General features: G+C 42.6%; 2 protein-coding genes across 2 annotated transcripts; both read left to right on the top strand.

Moving 5' to 3' along the window:
• Positions 1–10,356, top strand: CUNH19orf18 (chromosome unknown C19orf18 homolog). The gene is made up of 6 exons (XM_045849817.1): positions 1–82; positions 2,096–2,182; positions 3,042–3,144; positions 5,287–5,444; positions 7,130–7,197; positions 10,138–10,356. Exons 1-6 carry the CDS (start codon positions 1–3, stop codon positions 10,354–10,356), a joined length of 717 nt encoding a protein of 238 aa, XP_045705773.1.
• A 1,878-nt stretch (positions 10,357–12,234) lies between these two features.
• On the top strand, positions 12,235–16,953 carry LOC123826039 (zinc finger protein 154-like). Its single transcript, XM_045849806.1, is given in 6 exon segments — positions 12,235–12,303; positions 13,973–14,102; positions 15,554–15,983; positions 16,056–16,170; positions 16,172–16,721; positions 16,802–16,953. Coding segments are annotated over 6 exon segments (1,446 nt in total).
• The last annotated feature ends 3,129 nt before the right edge of the window (positions 16,954–20,082 follow it).

Genomic DNA, 20,082 nt, shown 5'->3' with positions numbered 1-20,082 from the left:
ATGGAAAAGGTGCAAAGTTCTTTCACCTTTTTATTTTTGTTTTTAATGGAATGGCCACTTCTTGTATGCCTGCCTTATGCAGGTGAGTTCAGACCCCAGTTTAATAGGGAATGCCAACTACTGTGTTTACTTGTTTCAGAAGTATTGAATAAGAAGGGATAATTACATTTCACTGCTATACGTTTTCTTTTCAAGGCCATCAGTAGTCAAGATAATGTGTAAGAGTCACTAGACAGCCCAAAGTGTCTCCTAAGAAAAGTAAATTACCTCAAATTCAGCAGCCCCCACCCCAAGACCTGGCTGTAAGTCCTTGCACTGCTCATTCAGTGAAATCAAAACTAGTTTGGGGTCTTCTTGTCTGCTATGTGAAGTCTGTCCTCTTGTGATCCAGAGAGTTGAAACATACCTGAGATTTGTTTTACTCAGGTACGTGCAGATATGGAAATGATTGTTAGGAAGGAAGTGTACATGCACAGATTCCTAGGAACAGCAGGCATGGCACACCTACCTTTTAGAACCATGTGGGAAAGGACCAGAGTTGGTCAGGAAGCAGGAAGAGGAGGGGAGAGTAAGGTCCAGAGTCTTTACCAGAGTTTCCCTTGGAAGGAATGGGCGAGGAGAGGTACATGGAGTCAGCTTAAGGTTGGACAATTTGAATAATTTTGGCAGGCTCTGGGCAATTGGAGTGGTTCTACTTGTCCAGTACCTGGCCCTGGGATGATTTAGGGCAGAGGGAATATTGACCTGGAGTGTGAGAATTTGATCAGGATTGCTTGGTTTATACATCAAAGGAATGCTTGCAGGGGGTCTTTTGCTCTCTGTAGGAAATACTAGCCCTAGGAGAGAGATTCTAGGATCAAGGCCCCAAATGCCAGAGCATCAAAAGAACAGAAAATAAGAAAATATAGTCAATATAACCAGCAATATCATTTCTAAGACATTTTATTAAAAATACACTAATCAATTTCCGTAGTCCACTACTCTCCCATTCTGTTTAGTGACTTTTTCTGTCATATCAATTTAAAATATCAGTCCCATTCTTATATTAACATGCTTTTTAACTTTCCCATCAATACATTTCTTTAAAATGTATTGATTTGAGAGAGAGGGAGAGAGAGAGAAACATCGGTTTGTTGTTGATACTTAATTTATACATTCATTGGTTGATCCTTGTATGTGCCCTGACCAGGAATCAAACCCTCAATCTTGGCATATGGAGACAACACTCAAACCATCTAAGTAAGACAGCTCAATTTTCCTATCTTAAGAAACAAAACCAGCCTCTTGATTGCTTAGGCTCCTCCAGAAGCTTAGGCTCCAGATCCGGCAGACAGATGGATCTGTCCCCATCTTTACAGCAGAGTTCGTTAAAAGTTTCCTAAATTCGCCGTGGCTGGCATACATAGCTCAATAGATTGAGTGCTAGCTGCAAACCAAAGCATCGCAGGTTTGATTCCCAGTCAGGGCACATGCCCGGGTTGCAGGCCACAGCCCCCAGCAACCACACATTGATGTTTCTCTCTCTCTCTCCCTCTCTCTCTCTCTCCCTCCCTCTCTCTCTCTCTCTCTCTCTCTCTCTCTCTCTCTCTCTTTCTCCCTCCCTTCCTTCTCTAAAAATAAATAAATAAAATCTTAAAAAATTTTTCCTAAATTCACATCTCTAATTCCTTTCCTCCCATTCTCTCTTGAACCTCTTCAGTCAAGCTTGTATCCCCACCACATCAGTGCTAATGTCACCTTCATCTGGGTTCCTGATGACCTTCCTGTTGCCAAATCCAAAGGGTGACTTTCAGTACTTGTTGATTTGAAACCATCTGTGACCCATTCTCTTTTTTCTTCCATTATTTCATTATGAAAATCTAAAAACACAGAAAAGTTGAAAAAATTATAAAGCTCACATCCATATACCTCACACCTGCAGTGAAACATTTTGCACTGCTATCATTTCCACAGCCCAGGTTCTTTTCATCCTGCCAGGCTGACTTTTCCCTGAGGGCTGAGCCTCAAGGCCCTTTTCAGCATGGTTGCCTATTGCACTTTTTTTTTTTTAGTCTGTACAAACAATAACTCTCTAGTTTTTCCTTTTTTGTTTCAGGTGATAGGAAAGATGATACACCTGAGCCTACAAAGAACAACATTAGAGCACATTCCATGGCTCCAAACACCAACACCTGGGATGCAGGTTGGTGGAATTGCATTTCAGGCTGCCCTGTAATATTCTTTCATCATAGCACTGCACAGCCTGAGCCCATCAGGGCAGCACTCGGGTTCTGAAACTAAGACAACTCTCCTGTTGGGCTGTGTAGTTGGCAGGTGCTGCTACACTGAGTCAGGAAGCAAAATAAAGGGCTTCCACCCAGGACAGGAAGCAGACAAAGGGGAGTCTGCAAGATACGGGAATTCAGATTATGTTTGTTCACACAGGCTGTGCAAGCTTGCCCTGATGTTTTTAAAAATTAGGAATGCTAGTTTTTTTAATCCTCACCTGAGGATATGTTTTTATTGATTTGAGAGAAAGAGAGAAACATCAATATGAGAGAGAAATGTCAATCAGTTGCCTCCTGTACTTGCCCTGACCTGGAATCAAACCCTCAACTTTTTGGTATGGGACAATGCTCTCACCAATGGAGACATCTGGCCAGGGCAAGAATGCTTTTTTTTTTTTAAATTTTAATTGTTGTTCAAGTACAGTTTTCTGCCCTTTACCCCCACCCAAGCCCACCCTCCCAGCCCTCCCTACCTCCCTCCTGTCTCCACCCCTGTCTTGTTATTGTCCATGTGTCCTTTATACTAGTTCCTTCAAACCCTTCTCCCATTCCCCTGAAATTTCCTCCCCTCTTCCCTCTGGTCACTGTTAGCCTGTTCTCAATTTCAATGTCTTTGCTTATATTTTGCTTGTTTGTTTAAGAATGCTTTTTTTAAATGGAATTTCTGATTTTATCTCTGATTCCCCTTTGGAATAACAATATGATTAACTAATATATTACCTGATAAGCACCTCCAAAACAAAATTTGGTGAGAATTTTTTCTTTTCTTTGTAGTGATGATTCCGTGTAGACCTGCTCTTGTTCAAGTAATTACAATTGCATGTATAGTCTTAAGCATTGCCCTGGTGTGTGGGGCTGCTGTTTCCTATATAATATAGTAAGTCTATGCTAAGTAACATTACCATCCTTAAATAAAACATAAATTAACTAGGTTATTATTTAATGATGAGGGTGATAATGATGATCATAATGCTTTTTTTAAAAGCATTTATTTATTTATTTATTAAAAAGATTTTATTTATTTCTTTTTAGAGAGGGAAGGGAGGGAGAAAGAAAGAGAAACATCAATGTGCAGTTGCTAGGGGCCATGGCCTGCAACCCAGGCATGTGCCCTGACTGGGAATGGAACCTGCGATGCTTTGGTTTGCAGCTAGCACTCAATCCACTGAGCTACACCAGCCAGGATTCCATAATTCTTTTAAAAAATGTTTATTGATTTTAGAGAGTGAGGAAGTGACAAAGAGACAGAGAGAGAGAAACATTAATGTAAGAGAGAAACATTGATTAGTTGCCTCCCATATGCTCCCTGACCAGGGATTGAACCTGGAACCTAGGTATGTGCCCTGACCAGGAATCAAACCCCCAACCTTTTAGTGTACAGGATGATGCTCCAAACAACTGAGCCACACTGACCAGGGCATGATTATAGTTCTTATGATCACTAAATTATTGTAACCTTTATAAATTTCCAGATCAGTGTTTTTCAGAATATGGCCTGTACTCATATTGGGACATGATATAAATTTTTTAAAAAGAAGAGAAAGAACAGAATATGGTTTAGAAAAATAGAATATATTAGAAAGCATTACATGTATTAAAGGAAATGACACTGAAAAAAATTTTAAAGATATTCATGTATGTATGTATGTATTTTTAGAGAGAGAAGAAGGGAAGGAGAAAGAGAGGGAGAGAAACATCAGTGTATGGTTGCCTCTTGCATGCCCTGCACTGGGGACCTGACCCACAATCCAGGCATATGCCCTGACTGGAAATTGAACCAGTAACCCTTTGGTTTGCAAGCCAGCACTCAATCCACTGAGACACACCAGTCAGGGTGGAAATGGGTAAAACATACTTCTTACTGAGGATCATGGTTAAAAATTTTTAAAATCCATTGTATGAAATGCTAGTATTTTCCCAGAACGTGATATCTGGAGGGAATCTTAACAGCACAAAGCAGAAAAGAGTGACCGACCTTTGATTTTTTTTTCACTGGAAACTTGTTATTATCAACAAAGGTTGAGGTAATAGCAATGTTCGGGGAAGATGTACCACATTACTTGGTCTATTAGAACTCAGTATATTGCCAGGAGGGGATATTTTTTAAGGTAGCCATTTTAGGACCTCTGTGAAGTATGGCAAATGAAGGCAAGCTGAGATTAAAGGTAAAATTGAAGACATTTTGCTGATGAGAGAGTGTAACCATCATGCTTGGTTCTGGGTTATCTAATGGGGTGATCTCCTGTGACTCAATTTATATAACTGAAATTTCAGTTTCTTTTATTAATATAGACAAAGATATTAAAATATAAAGTTTTCTAAGAGAACTCACTAAAATGTATCCTCCTGGAGTTTCAATACCCAATTAAGTTACTGAGCTAATATGTTTGAGTTACACCCAGTGCTCCATGCTGTTTTAGAGCCTGAGGCAAAATGAACACATGAGCCCCAAAGTACATGTTTTCATGGGATTTTTAGTGGTTGATTTTTCTTAGAAGTAAATTTTTTTAATTTTTATTTATTGATTTTTTTAGACTTCCTCCCACTCTTTTTAAAAAATTGATTTGAGCCTTGGTGTGGCTCAGTGGATTGAGCCTGCAAACCAAAGGGTCATTGGTTTGATTTCCCAGTCAGGGCACATGCCTGGGTTGCAGGCCAGGTTCCCTGTTGCAGGGCACACAAGAGGCAACCACACACTGATGTTTTTCTCCCTTTCTTTCTCCCTCCCTTTCCCTCTATCTAAAAATAAATGAATAAAATCTTTAAAAAAGAAAAAAATTATTTGAGAGAGAGACATCAATTTGTTGTTATACTTATTTATGCATTTATTGGTTGCTTTTTGTATGTATCCTAACCAGATATCGAACCTGCAACCTTGGTGTATCAGGACAATGATCTGGCCAACTGAACTAACTGGCTAAGGCCTACTAGTGACTCTTTTTCAGTCAAAAGATCACATGATTAAGATATGATATATCATGAAAATAGTGCTCCTAAATTCATCTGTATTATTCTCTAGTCGACTGGTACAGACTGAGAAAAGGCAACAACTTGCATTGCTTTATAAAAATATCAAGATACCATTATTAGGAGATGAAGAGAAGGACAGTGGCCAAGAAGAGTCGGGTTACGTACTTGCAGAGAATGAAAAGAACCTGGCAAAGTTCATTAATTCAGGTAGAGACTCGACCAGTTTATCTTGTCAGATCCAAAATCACATGAAAGTGAGCTGGCAATGATGGTTTGGTTTTCAAATGCAAAATTAATTGGGAGTTTATGGAACTTGAGGAAAGAAAGATAAATATTTCAACCACATCTACAGAGATGACCTGTTCTAATCACGTTGTGCAGAGTGGTAAACAACTGTATGGTTGCTTGGTTCCTTTTGCAGAGATGTTCCAAGAGTTGACAACAGAGTTCAGGAACAAACTTATTCCCAAACAAGACATTTCTCTTAAACATACTTATTAAAGTGACATTATTCCCAAGTTTAGAACACAGACAAGCAGATGTCCCGCCAGTACCTTGTGCCTCAATCTGATGTGAAAACTGGTCCAAGCCCACAAAACAAGAGGTCACTATCCCAGGTTCAGAGATTCCTGTTTTAGATATTCCTGCCATGACTGAAAGTCATTGTGAGGAGAGGGACACACATATGCTCGTATAAACCTGATTTTGTAGAAGTTCTGACATTCTTGGATACTTGCTTTAAAAATCTGTAGAGTGTGCAATGTCTAATTCAATCTTTTTTAAATTTTTAAAAAATATTTTATTTATTTTTAGAGAGATGGACAGGGAGGATGAGAGGGAGAGAAACATCATTGTGTGGTTGCTTCTTGCATGCCCCCCACTGGGGACTCAGCCCACAACCCAGGCGTGTGTCCTGACTGGGAATTGAACCAGCAACCAACCCTTTGGTTCCCAGGCTGGCGCTCAGTCCACTCAGCCACAGCAGCCAGGGCTAATTCAATCTTACTAATCACATACCCTGCATGAAGCTCCTCCCTAACAACCCCAGACACAAAAGTCAGAGAGATGCTCGGGGGCCAAGAGGAGAAATAACTGATACTTCCTGAGGCAGACAGCCCTTGTTAACCCTTAGAAAAGAATTTTTTCAATGTCTTTTCATGATCGAATTATAACTTTTCTACTTTTTTTTTTTTTTTTGCAGATTTTATTTACTCGTTTTTAGACAGAATGGAAGGCAGGGAGAAAGAGAGGAAGAGAAACATCAGTGTGTGGTTGCCTCTTGTGCACCCCCTACTGGGGACCTGGCCCATAATCCAGGCATGTGCCCTGACCGAGAATTGAGCTGGTGACCCTTTGGTTCGCAGGCAGGTGCTCAATCCACTGAGCCGCACCAGCCAGGGCTATATATTTTTTTTTTGTGTGTGTATTTATAGAGCTTGAATACAAACTCATAGACACAGACAATAGTATGGTGATTACCAGAGGGGAAGGGTGGTGGGGGGAGGTAGAAGAGGGTATGAGGGAATAAATGGTGATGGAAGGAGAGTTGACTGGGGCTGGTGAACACACAGTACCATATACAGATGATGTATTATAGAACTGTATACCTGAAACCTATATCATTTTTATTAACCAATGTCACCCCAATAAGTTCAATTAAAAAAAAGCTTCAGTACAGAAAATGGGACAATAATTTAAAAATTCAAATACAGAAAATGGGATAATTTAAAAATTCAAATTTTCACCATCCTTATCAGACCAGTAACACTCATTATGTCCTGAAAATTCCACTATTTGCATTTTTATTTTTCCATACTTTCTCCCTCAGCTCTTTTTCTCCATTTCTGTTTCTCATTTATTTGTATCTAAATAACATTATGTCTACATTTTAGTTATTATATGGAAAAGCAGACAACACTTTGAAAGGACAAGATTGAAGAGTGAACAACAGTTAGTAAATGTAATGAAATACTGAATGCTGTGCATCTTGAAAAAGTGGGAAATCTGTGAAAACAAATGAAAGAACTGCAGTATGTGCTTCCCAGTGTGGAGAAAACAATGGCAGGGATGTCAGACAGAGGACATACAAACTCTAAGGAAAGAATACTAGAAGTATGTAAGACAAAATAAATTCATATGATATAGCAATTCTTGTATCTTAGCTCTCATATTTCATGAATAATTGTAATGTAATTGGGTAGAGAAAAACCCAACTTCGTAAATGTGAAAAAGAATTGTCAATGTTTCTTTCCTTGATCCTAACCAGAAATACAAGTAATTTATTTGGGAAATATCCCAGACTATACCGGGGAGCCACTTAAATTAAACAGAACTGTCCCACTGTCTGCCATTCTCATAGCTTCTCTCCATTTACATGAGAAGACTAAGAATGCCAACTCAGTACCAGAGTAAAGGGGCCCACCTCACCATTCCATTGCTGATAATTTTCAGAGCAATTATATCCCAGGTTTCCAAATCAGGTGAAGGCCCAGAAAGTGGAGAAGTCAGGCTCCAGCACACCTCTGTGCCTTTAAAATCCATCAAAGTCTATGGCAAATTCATCTAGTCATTGGGAGGCAGCATTGCACATACTCCAGGGTTGGTATGGTGGAAATACACTACACACTCTATATGGACGCCAGCATGAAGAGACTGGATAGCCTTTTAATCAAGTATCAAGTAAAAAAGGAGAGGAAGAACATGAATCTTGTCGTCTAATGATTGTTGGTATGAATTCAATGCCAACAGGAATTTCCAATTTGGGGTGCAGTGAAGCAGGAACTTTATTCAATATAAAACAGTCCAAATGTGATGCAGCAGCGGTCAAAACAGCGCAGCTGTTGAATAGCTCTGGGGCCAACCAGCTGCTCTGTAGCTCAGTCCGGCAGCATGTACTGAGGAGCCAGAGGGGAGCTGGCTTATGTGGACAGGAATCCCTGCCCTTGTCCCCCATTGGCCTGTCCTCCAATGGAGGATTCCAAATCCTCGAAGTTTGGCCCCAAAGTCACTGTCCTATTTAATCAGACTAGAGCTGCTCTGTATGGCCAGAGCTGCACAGCTCTGTTGGGGAAAGCTTCAGTACTATTGGTTGAAATAGGTTTCTAGAACTCCACTCTAAGGGCTGGCTTAGATAGCAGGAACACAGTGCAGGCAGGCAGTTCAGTGCAGGCTTCTCTTTGCAGTCTGTGTGAGAGGACCCTGTGAAGAAATAGCTGCTGAGCTCTTTAAAAAAAAATTGAGCACAGCTATCGACCAAGAACCTATCTTAGTAGGTGTCTTCCCTCCCCTCTCCAGGGTTCACAGTCTTCATGTGCAGGCATACCTTAGCAAAATCATTGTGGTAGGCAGAATTCTGAGATGATCCCCAAGATTTCCACCCTATTGTGTTAAAAATTTATAAGCCCCTCCCTTTGCAAATATGACATGTCACTCTCTTGATTAGGGAAAGGTGGTAGGTTAGATGTTCTCTTAATTGTTACAAACTGGAGAGCTGTCTTCCCTAGTGTTTAAGGACTGGCTTCATGCAGGAAAAGACCTTCATTAACCAACCAAGTGTGAAGACCGAAGGCCTGGTCAGTCCTTTTCTGGGAGTGCCTGGTCCCTGGCAGGTAGGGTGTGTGTGTGTGTGTGTGTGTGTGTTTTCCCCAGTTCTGCAGTATATACAAAGTGTTTGTGCTAAATAGCTTGATTTTACTGAGGGGGTACAAAACAATAGTCATAAGTATTACAAATGGCAAAACAAAATGATGACCTTTAAAAACTTGCCAATTCAAGCCCTGGCTGGTGTGGCTCAGTTGGTTGGACCTTGGTCAGTTGGATTCCCCAACAGGGAGCATGCCCACTGGGTTTGTGGGTTTGAGCTTCTGCCTGGACAATGTTTCTCTACCTTCCTCTCTTCCTAAAAGCAATAGAAAAAATGTTCTGGGATGAGGGTAAAAAAAATAATAATAAAAACTTGCCAATTCAAGAATCCCCAAATTATCCCTAAATTATGTGATTGTGTCTTTTCACAGATATCACTAATAAACTTTCTAAAAGTGAGATCTTCCTTTTTTCACTATCCATTGATACCCAGAGGCAATTCTTCCACAATCTTCGAATCACTACACAGTCATTACTAATAATTTTCTAAAACAATTTTTAAAAGTGATGTTTAGCCCTGGCTGATGGGTCAGTGGATTGAGTGCCGGCCTACAAACCACAGGGCCACTAGTTTGATTCCCAGGTGGGGCAGGTGCCTGGGTTACAGGCCAGGTACCCCATAGGGGGTGGACAAGGCAACCACACATTGATGTTTCTCTCCTTTCTCCTTCCCTTCCCCTCTGTCTAAAAATAAATAAAATCCTTTAAAAAAAGTGAGGTATAATTGACATACAACATTATATTAGTTTTAGATGTATAACATGATTATTTGCATGCATTGTGAAATCATAAGTTGTTAGCATCTCTCACCTTACATAGTTACAAAAATTAAAAGCTTTCTATAATTTGCATTTTATAAGTGTTATTGTGAGATAATTTCAATTCCTCATGCGCTGTAGTCCCTTTCCAGCAATGAAATGCCGTCACAGTTTTGATACCAATGTATTTCCTCCACGAGTGGACACATTTTGTGACTGAATACAAAATAGGTGCATTAGGATCTCAAAATCTTTGGGAGCCTCTGACAGAATATGTTTAGCCTCACAACTTCACGGATTCTGAAATAAGATGTCTCCAAACACTTGACTGGTTTGATTGCAAACAGTAGTTCCCAGAAGTCTGAGTGCCACACTTTAAGAAGGAGCTAAGCCCCTCCTCTATCCTGGGAATCAGACTCTCTGGTTCCCAGTGTCCCTCGAGGCGGTGCGTGGCCTTTTCCACTGGAGGTTCGTGGAAGGCCGGTTAGCGTGGCCTGTAGATCTGGGAACTGTATTACCCAGATCGCTGCCAGACGTTGGCAGCGACGCCGACCAGTGAAGGTTCAGAAAATCTGCCTGAGCTTCATAATGTCGGTGGGCGTGCAGGCGGCACTTCCGGCCTCCTCTTTGTGGCGGGCAATTTGACATCTCTCAGGATCGACTCACTGCATCGGATGCTGCTCAGCCCTGCGTGGGCACCGGAGTCGCAGTGGTCCTAGCTGCACAGACTGGTGTGTGAAGGCTCGGCGACGCCTCCCAGGTGGTCTGCGCCAGCTCCGGAAGGAGGACCTCGGTGCCTGGCACCCCTTCCCCTGCCACTCAGAGTGGGATGGCCGCGGCTGCGCAAAGGCGTCCGCTGAGGTGCGTGTGCTTCCCCGGGGCCCTCTCCGGCTCATCTCACCGAGCCCTGCAGCCTGGACGGTGCCTGGACCGTGAGGCTCTCGTGGGTGACACACGGCATGACAGGGGTGGGAGAGGGTGACCGGTTGAGCGGCCACCTTGTGAATACGCGAAGGGGCGGCTGATCCCGGAGGATCCAGGACCCTGGGATCCTCCAGCCTGCGGGGAGCAGAGAGTGAGAGGCGGAGTAACAGCTGGGGTAGCAGGCTGGGCTTGTCTCTTATTGTGAGGACTCTAGAAGGTAGGGGGGCGGGGGTTTGAACAAAAAGACATGATCTCAGTTAGGGTTTTCCAATGTCCCCAGAAACCGTTCAAAGGAAAAACAGACTGGAGGGGCTGCTGAGTTCACTGAGACGCGGGGAGGTTGTTCTCTGTTCAGTTCAAACTGGATGGTAAGAGACCACAGAAGTTAGATGGCCAGCGAGACTGACTGAGGTCATCGGGCTCCAGGGCCAGGACAGGGAGGGTACAGGGAGGTATGAACAGATGGAACTCCTCCAGGGACCCGCATTTTTCTAAGGCCTCTTAATTAATCACAGGTTCCCCTAGTGCTTATGGAACCACAGGAAGTGCAGGGTGTCACAGACCCTCACTAACCCAACCCCCGTTTTGTGTTCTCTGGATTGTGGTTTCCTGGGATTTTGTTTAAAAGAGATTTTATTTACTTACTTTTAGAGATGGGAAGGGAGAGAGAAAGAGGGAGAGAAACATCATTGGTTGCCTCTCACTTGTGCCGCAACCAGGGAGTAGGCCTATAATTCAGGCATGTGCTCTGACCAGGAATTGAACCTGCGACCTTTTGCTTTGTGGGCTGACACCCAACCAACTAAACCACACTGGTCAGGGCTTTTTTTTTTCTTTAATGCAATTTTTCCTGTGATGGCATCAGAGCTCTTTATTCTTTATTTATTTTGATTAAAAAATTATTTATAGATTTGAGAGAGGAGGGAAAAGAGAGACAGACATTGATCTGTTGTTCCACTTATTTGTGCATTCATTGGTTGATTCTTGCACGTGCCCTAACTGGGCCACAGTGTGTACCTAACTGGGGATTGAACTTGCAACCTTGGCATATCAGGACAATACTCTAAACAACAGAACTACCATGCCAGGACAGTTTCCTTGGATTCTTAGTGCCAGTTTTCCAGTCCTTGAGTCTGAGGACCATGGAGAAACCATGGATAAAAGCCCAGGGTGTTGAGTCTATTTGTGTTGAGTGTTTGGACCCTTAACATTTAAATTGAGGGCATTCTTAGCAAAGCAAGTTTCAGAGGATTTTATGCATTCTTTCTCAAGCCTGATCGACCCCCTCCCCGACACACTGGAACCACTTGTTCTTGCACAGGGCTGCACCCCCCTTTGGCATTGTTTCAGGCCTGAATCACATGGGGGAAGCAAGGCAGTCAAGAGATTAGGAGACTTTTTACAGATAGAATGAAGATTCAGGCTATGACAAAGGCAAGGGGTGAGGGTCTTTTGTCCTTCCTCCATAATCCCTAAGTCCTTCTCTGATGGCCCCTTTGTTATTGTGCCTGTCTTAGGTTGTTCCTTCCTTGAGGAGTCTTATCCATCATTGACTATCCAGCCATCCTCCAGGAGCCAAGCAGGGTGAAGTAAAAAGGGGGCAGAGGCGGTGCCCCTGCCAGGAGGATAAGTTTTGTCTCCTTAGTGGCTTTTGGTCCCAAGGTCCCCTAGCCATGGGTCCTTTTCACCTGTCAGCAAGGTTACAGCTCCTGAAACCAGGCAGGACGGTTCCCAACAGGGAGGTGAGTTTGTTGTTAATTGATTTTACAGAGAGGAAGGAGGACAGAGAGAGAGAGAGAGAAAGACAGATAGAAACATTGCTCTGTTGTTCCACTTATATGTGTGTTTACTGGCTGATTCTTGTATGTATCCTGAGCAGAAATCAAACCCACAACCTTGGCATATCAGGAGGATGTGTTAACCAACTGAGCTACCCAGGCAGTGCTCAGATTCTTCTAGATCAGCGACTTTTACCTTTTTTTTTGTCTTGGCACACATAAACTAATTACTAAAATTCTACAGCATACCAAAAAATATAATTTTTCCCAATTTGACAAAGAAAGAAAGGATGTAATTTTGATTCATTCACACTGGATGGCTATTGTTGTGTTGGCTGTTGTCATTTTTTAATTTTGACAATCTAAGGGAAAAGAGGTCAGTTATTGCATGTTTTAAAAATTCTTGCGGCACACCAGTCAAAAATTACTGCTAGATAGTTAAGGGGATGGAGACAGAAGTTTCTCTTGAGCCCACAGGGTGTCAGTTACTTTAGCTCAGAATTTGCATATAATGGAGGCACATCTTGGAGTGGCTGGTTCTGAGCCTTCACACACATATGGCTCCATGTGGCTAAGTCTGATGCAAGGCATATAGCGAGACCATCATAGAGTGGTCTGGGGCTGCTATTGCTAATGGGAACCATGGGAAATTTCTGGTAATACTGGATCCTGTTCAAATTTGCTAAATACGCTCTTAGAGGTGGATGCTCTCTACCAAATTTTGTGGTTAAGTTCTAAAATTAAGGGAAATAGATGTGCTATCCTGATGTCTGGTGAAACCAGGATACCCTCAATCAGCCCTATTGCAAGTTTCTCTCCACACTCTGCTCTTACAGATACAATCTTGTAGCCTCACAACTCTTGTTAATAGGGGAGCAGGCGCAGTTCCTGCTAATCCCTTTGTAGTCGGTTTTAGTTCCCTACCAACCTGCAGAAACACTTAAACAAGTTGGTCACATCCTCCTGCAGGAATTGGGACATCTTACCTCTCAGTCTCACAAAGACGGCCTCTGGTTGTTCAGTCTTTTCTGGAGTGCAGCCTTCATGTGGCCTTGTGTGTTGTATAGTGTCCTTCTCTCCCAGGCTGCAAGTATGTGAGGTTAGTAAAGATGCTGATTGCATTTGTCCAGCATCAGGTGCTATGAGTGTGACCACACCTAGTGTGGGAATCACACCCTTACCAGTATGAGGAGCTAACTGAAATACAAATGTAGGGGGTGGACATTGATTGTAGTGGCATGGGCATGTAGCTATGGGATCTGGAGATATGAGGGGTATGCATTATAAAGAGTGATGTGTGGTTGCACAGGTAGCATGTCTGGTTGTCTAGGGCACTGCATTGAGAATAACATGGTAGTGGCCATACCAGGGGAATTGTCTGTGGATGGGGTACATCCTTCTGTGCTAGTCCCACAGCTTAGATACATAATTTGTCAATCTGCTTTTTGCTGCTGATGGCTTTACCCAGTTATCAATGGGCCCGTGAAGAGACAGCAGCACCAGTAATACAATGGCCTGGTTTCTCTGCATTAGATTGCTTAGCAGAAAGTGTACAGTAGATGTTGAGGTGGGAGGGATATATTTGGCTTCTCAGCAGAGGGGCTGTTTGTGGTTTCATCTTTTGCCATCATAGCAGGGCCATGTGACCTTTGAAGATGTGTTCATGTGCTTCTCCTGGGAGGAATGGAGGCTACTTGATGAGGCTCAGAGATGCCTATACTATGATGTGATGCTGGAGAACTTGGCACTTATATCCTCACTGGGTAAGATTCTCAGACTTTTTCTCATTACCTTAGTTACTCTCTGCCCTTTCCTTTGACTCAGAGACAAGCCTGTTTTTCTCACATAGGACCATGGACACTAGTTTGTCCCCATTCCCCTGGGTAGGTACTGTGATTAGTGGGGCCGACGTTTGTGCACTCCCCTCTTCTCGAGCAGCTGCTCAAGACACCTCCCCTATAGTCTTATATGGAGGGTGTCAGGGGCAGAGGTTTTACAGTCACCCTAATGGATCCCACTTTGCTTGCTCTCACCCTGGCCAAGCACCTGAGTACCCAGGTTCTGTTCCCTTCCTCTAGCTAACGTTTCCTTGGGCCTGTCTGTGCCAGAACATGCCATTGCTGATGTGATCACCACTTACGTGGGCCAAGGGCTATTCTTGCAAGACTCCTTTCAAATTCTGTGTATTTAGTTTTCTTTCCCATGGGCTATCATGTGCTGGCTTGGTCTTGGCTAGTGCTGTCTGTCTTTTCCTAACTATTGCATTATCTAGGTCTCATATCCTTGGTCATCTAGGGAGTGTGTTGGAGAGTCCTCAGTTATTCCCTGGCTGAATATGAGTTCAGGCTCAGCAAGATGGGCTCACAGGAAGCCTGGCCTTGAGGAGTGGCACCTGGGGGAGGGCATAATGTAAGTGCTGTGTTCAAATCATACCAGACACCTGTTCTGTTGGACTAGTGTTTTAGTGCCAGGGCCTGTGACCACACACTATTTCTGCATTTTCCTTGCCATTCTTACACTTGCTAACCTGTCAGTGCTATATATATACACCTTGTGACTTCTACACCTACATCCAGACCATAGCTAATCCTTACCTCTCTGGACCTTATGTCTCACCCATTTTTCTCACTGCTTCTTCTGCAGCTGTCTTCAATATGGGCTTACATGATTTGTTTTATGAAGAGTGTACTCATTCTTAAACAGTGTCTGACCAATAGCAGCTCTGTTACAATTCTCTTTGGAGAACCTGGACACAACCTTTTTCATAGCACTCATGTCTCCAGCAAACAAGGTCCTGTTGAAGGTTGTTTGCCTTGGAACAAAGTGTATGCCCTTTGTCACGTGAGGCCTCCTCCATCCTGTGATCTGTATAGACCAGTACTTCTAAACAGCCCCATCATCAACCTAAAACCTGGGTTTGTTAGACACACACATGCATAATAGCTGCCCCCTCCAACCAAAGTCAGCGTGCATTTCACCAGCATTTCTTGCTTTCAGGTTGTTGCCCTGAAGTGGAGTATATGGAGGCTCCTTTTGAGCACAGTGTTTCTGTACAGAGTGTCACATATCAGGACTTCCAATGTTGATCTGTCTCTCAAGAAGGCCCAACCCTGTGAAAAGTTTGGCTTGATCTTGAGTGACATTTTGCATTTTGCACTGAGCACCGGGGAACTCATGACAAGCAGAAACTGTACAGGTGTGATGTGTCTGGGAGAAAACTGCACATACCTTTATCAGAAGCAACACGTTAGACAGAAACCCTTCAGAAGCCATGTGAACAGAGCTTTGTTTGTGAAGAGCTGCAAACTGAATGTGGCAGGGAAGACACTTATCTTCAGGGAGACTGGGAAGGACTTCATGGCCAGCTATGAATTTCTTCAGCAACAGATCTTTTACAACAAGGAGAAGTCAAACAACAGAGCCAAGTGTGTGGCAGTTTTTCAGAAGGGAAAGGCTCAATTATCAACTCTCAACAACTGGAAAGAACACATGAAATCCTTCAGCCACAAACACATGCTTGTTCAGCACCAGAGAGTCCTCACTAGAGAAAGTTGTTTTATGTCCCATGGATGTGGGAAATTGTTTAGCAAAAGTGGTAGCCTCATTAGACATCAGAATTTTCACACAGGAGAAAGAGCTTTCGAGTCTGGGAAGTGTGAAACATTATTTAAAAAGTCCCATGATGTTGAACCCTGGAGAGGAAAAACCAGAGAAAGTCCTTATGAATGTACAGAGTGTGGGAAATCATTTACCAGAAACTCCCACCTTGTTGCACATAGGAGAGTTCACACTGGAGAAAGACCTTATGAGTGTGGTGAATGTGGGAAAATCATTTAAGTACAAGTCCAACCTCATTGTACACCAAAGAATTCACACCAGAGTAAAGCCTTGTGGATATAGTGAATGTGGGAAATCCTTTAACCAAAAATCTAGCCTTATTGTCCACCAAAGAGTTCACACTGAAGAAAGTCCTCATCAGTACAATGAATGTGGAAAATCCTTCAAACAAAACTCAAGTATCAGTTTCCATCAGAAAGTTCATATTGGACAAAGGCCTATTGAGTGCAGTGAATGTAGCAAATATTTTAGCTGCAAATCTAACCTCATTAAACACCTTAGAGTTCACACTGGAGAAAAACCTTATGAATGCGGGAAATGTGGAAAATCCTGCAGCCAAAGTTCAAGTCTCATTCAACACCAGAGAGTTAACACTGGGAAAAGGCCTTATGAATGCAATGAATGTGGAAAACCATTTAGCCAAATCTCTGCCTTCTGTTATCATCAGAGAGTTCACACTGGAGAAAGACCATTTAAGTGCATTGATTGTGAGAAATCCTTTGCTGCATACCTCATTAACCATAGGAGAATTCACACTGGAGAAAGGATTTTTAAGTGAAGCAAATGTGGGAAATTCTTGAGCTAAACCTCTTTGTTCTTTCTTCAATAGGTCACACTCAATAGTGGCCTTATGAGTGTGGGGAATGTGAAAAATCCTTTAGCCAAAACTCAAGTCTAAGTATACATCAGAGTTCACACTGGGAAAAGCCTTATGAGTGCAGTGAATATGAGAAAGCCTTCAGCTGTATCTCATTGGAAATCACAAAGTTTACGTAAGAAAAGGTTTAGATAGGCAGGGAATGTACTAATTCTTTTTCAATATAATGCTAAGGGAGATCCCTTTTGAAGGTGCCACCTGCCTATATTAAACTTCATACATTTGCACAGCTGCATAAATAGGTATATGGGAACTGCATTGCACTTTTTTTTAAAAAGATTTTATTTTTTAGAGAGAGAGGAAGGAAGGGAGAAAGAGGGAGAGAAACATCGATGCGTGAAAGAAACACCAACTGGCTGCCTCTTACCCACCCCCCCAACTGGAGACCTGGCCTACAACCCAGGCATGTGCCCTGACTGGAATCGAGTCAGTGACCTGTTGGTTCACGGGCCAGCGCTAAATCCACTGAACCACACTAGCCAGGGCTGCATTGCACTTTAAGTGCACAGTGCCATGGCCAGATTTATGTCACTGTCAGTTCTGTGCAAAAACCTTTTCACCTCTGCCACTTGGCTGGTGCCCTCACCCACCTCAGTGCATCCAAGGAAGGAAACCTTAGCATTCTCTCACACAGTGGAGCGATTTTTCAGAAGCCTGAGTGCTCATCTCTTCCTTTCTGATAAGTTGGGCCATGGAACTGGCTTATTTTTGGGTCAGACACTCTGCTGGTGACTTGAAAAGATGGACGACCTTTTACTGGAGTCTCATGTGGCTATTATGGTGGAATTTTTAATCCTCTTGTCCTGAACCTGAGAACAGCCTACCTCCTAGTGTGCTGGCTTGTGTGACAATGAAGGAAGGCTTTACTGTTCAAACTCATTCAAGTTTGGAATTCTATTTACTCTGTGGTGATTTGAAAATAAGTGAGTTCTCCCCTGGTTAGTGTGGCTTAGTGGATTGAGTGCCAGCCTGCAAACTAAAGGATCACCAGTTTGATTACCAGTCGGCACATGCTTCAGTTGCAGGCCAGGTCCCCAGTAGGGGCTGTGCAAGAGGCAGTCACCACACATTGATATTTCTCTCTCTCTTGTTCTCCTTCCCTCCCCTATCTCTAAAAATAAATAAATAAAATCTTTTTTTAAAGAAAGAAAACAGAATTTTATGCATTAAGTAAGAGATGAACCTATCAAAGAATGATTCCACTGCCTCCTTACTCTGCTGAATCCATATGTAAAATTATTCAAATATTACCGATTTAGTTTCAGTCCTGGGTATTCACAGGAGTATGCTTCTAGGTTCTGACCTAATAAGGATCTTGATGTGAGGGGGTCAGGTGGCCCACAGGCCCTGAGCTCTGCTGCCTTGAGGATACACTGTAGCCTACTGAAAGAAACCACCCTAGGCACCTTGCTCTCAGCCAGTGGCTGAGCATGGTTTGGTACCAGAGCTGGATGACTAGTTATAGTTGATATTTCCAAAACATGTATGTAATGGGTTGTCTCTGTTTAGCTATATAAGAGGATTTTCTTTTCTGCCTTTACAATTTATTTTTTTTTTTTAAGATTTTATTTACTTTCAGAGAGAGGGTAGGGGAGGGAGAATGAAACATCAATCAGTTGCCTCTTGCAGGCCCCCAACTGGGGACCTGGCCCGAAACCCAGGCATGTGCCCTGACTGGAAATGGAAGTGGTGGTCCTTTGGTTTACAGGGACCACACCAGTCAGGGCTGCCTTTACAATTTAATACATTGCCTGTGATGTACATTAAATTCTGGTTTAATGCTTATTCAATAACTAAAGTTTTCTATCATGTTTAGTGAAACGGGTCAGACATGAAACCAAATACCATATGATTTCAGTTATATGTGGAATTTAAAGAACAAACAGGCAAAATATAAACAGTCGTAGAGAGAAAAAACTGATGGTTACCAGATGGGAGGGGTGTTTAGGGTAGCTGGGTGGAAAAAGTGAAGAGATTAAGAAAGACAAGTTGCTAGTTTTGAAATAGACACCAGAATGTTATGTACAGCATAGGAAATATGGTCAATAATAATGTAATAGCTATGTATGATGCCAGGTGGGTATTGGAAATATCAGGGTTATCACTTCGGAAATTACCTAAATGTCTAGTCACTACGATATACACCTTAAACTAATATAAAATAATATTGAATGTCAACTGTAATTGAAAAAAACTTAAAAGTGTTTTCTGCCACTACTACCTTTGATGAGAGGGTTTCTGTGTTCCAAGATTTTATTTACCAGCATTCACCATCAAACACTGCCAGGAACAAACCTCAATCACCCATCTCATCAATATCTAGTGTACAGGACTATGGGGAAAGGAGACCAGTTCAACAGTCGCAGAGACTTAATAAACCACTCTAGCATGTGCCAAATTCTAATGAAAAAAATGACTCTGCAAATTCAACAAACAATAAGGAAAAAATGATAAAAACAGAACTTTAGCCCTGGCCTGTGTGGCTCAGTGGAGTGAGTGCTGGTCTATGAACCAAAGGGTCCCTGTTTGATCCCCAGTTAGGGCACATGCCTGGATTGCTGGGCGGGGGTGCGTGGTGGAGGTGGGGAAGGTGCTGGGGGGGGGGCGGTGCGTGGAGGCAACCGCACGTTGGTGTTTCTTTTTCTCCTGTCCCTTCTCCTCTCTAAAAAGAACTATTTTTTTTAAAAAATAGAAAACCCCAACATTAACATGTACAAAGAGGTGGCTTACCATTCAGTCTTGTAAAAATTTTCAACAATAGTACATTTGTTAAAGAAATAAGACAAAGGAAAAGTACCTTGAGCTTTTTTACATTACTTTTTTTCCAATTACAGTTAAAATTCATTATTATTTTATATTTGTTTCAAGTGTGCAGTGTAATGCCTAGACATTCATATAAGTTACAAAGTTACTACTCCGTAAGTCTAGCACCCACCAGACGCCATCAGTTATTAGAATATTACTGACTGTATTTTCCAAACTGTACTTTATATTCCCATGAGAACTCTGAGTACGTAGGAGCGGCAAATTGCCAAAGGCAAGTATTTAGAAACCACGTTTACCTTCAAGTTTGTTCAGAATGGAAAACAACCCACGAGGTGGCTGTAGTGCGTAGTGCGTAGGTACTACATTACCCGGAAGAATCCGCGTAGCGAGGGCGCATTAGCAGCCAATGAGGGGCTAGGTGAGGCATTTCTGAGGCGTGCGTAAGGCGTCCAGGCGGGACTTCCGGCCTGTTCGGCCAGGTG

The sequence above is a fragment of the Phyllostomus hastatus genome, unplaced genomic scaffold, assembly GCF_019186645.2.
Source record: "Phyllostomus hastatus isolate PE091 unplaced genomic scaffold, TTU_PhHast_1.1 phas_contig_133, whole genome shotgun sequence".
In the NCBI taxonomy this organism is placed as follows: domain Eukaryota; kingdom Metazoa; phylum Chordata; class Mammalia; order Chiroptera; family Phyllostomidae; genus Phyllostomus; species Phyllostomus hastatus.
The sequence above is the reverse complement of the archived record's forward strand: the minus strand, read 5'-3'. Positions and strand labels throughout refer to the sequence as shown.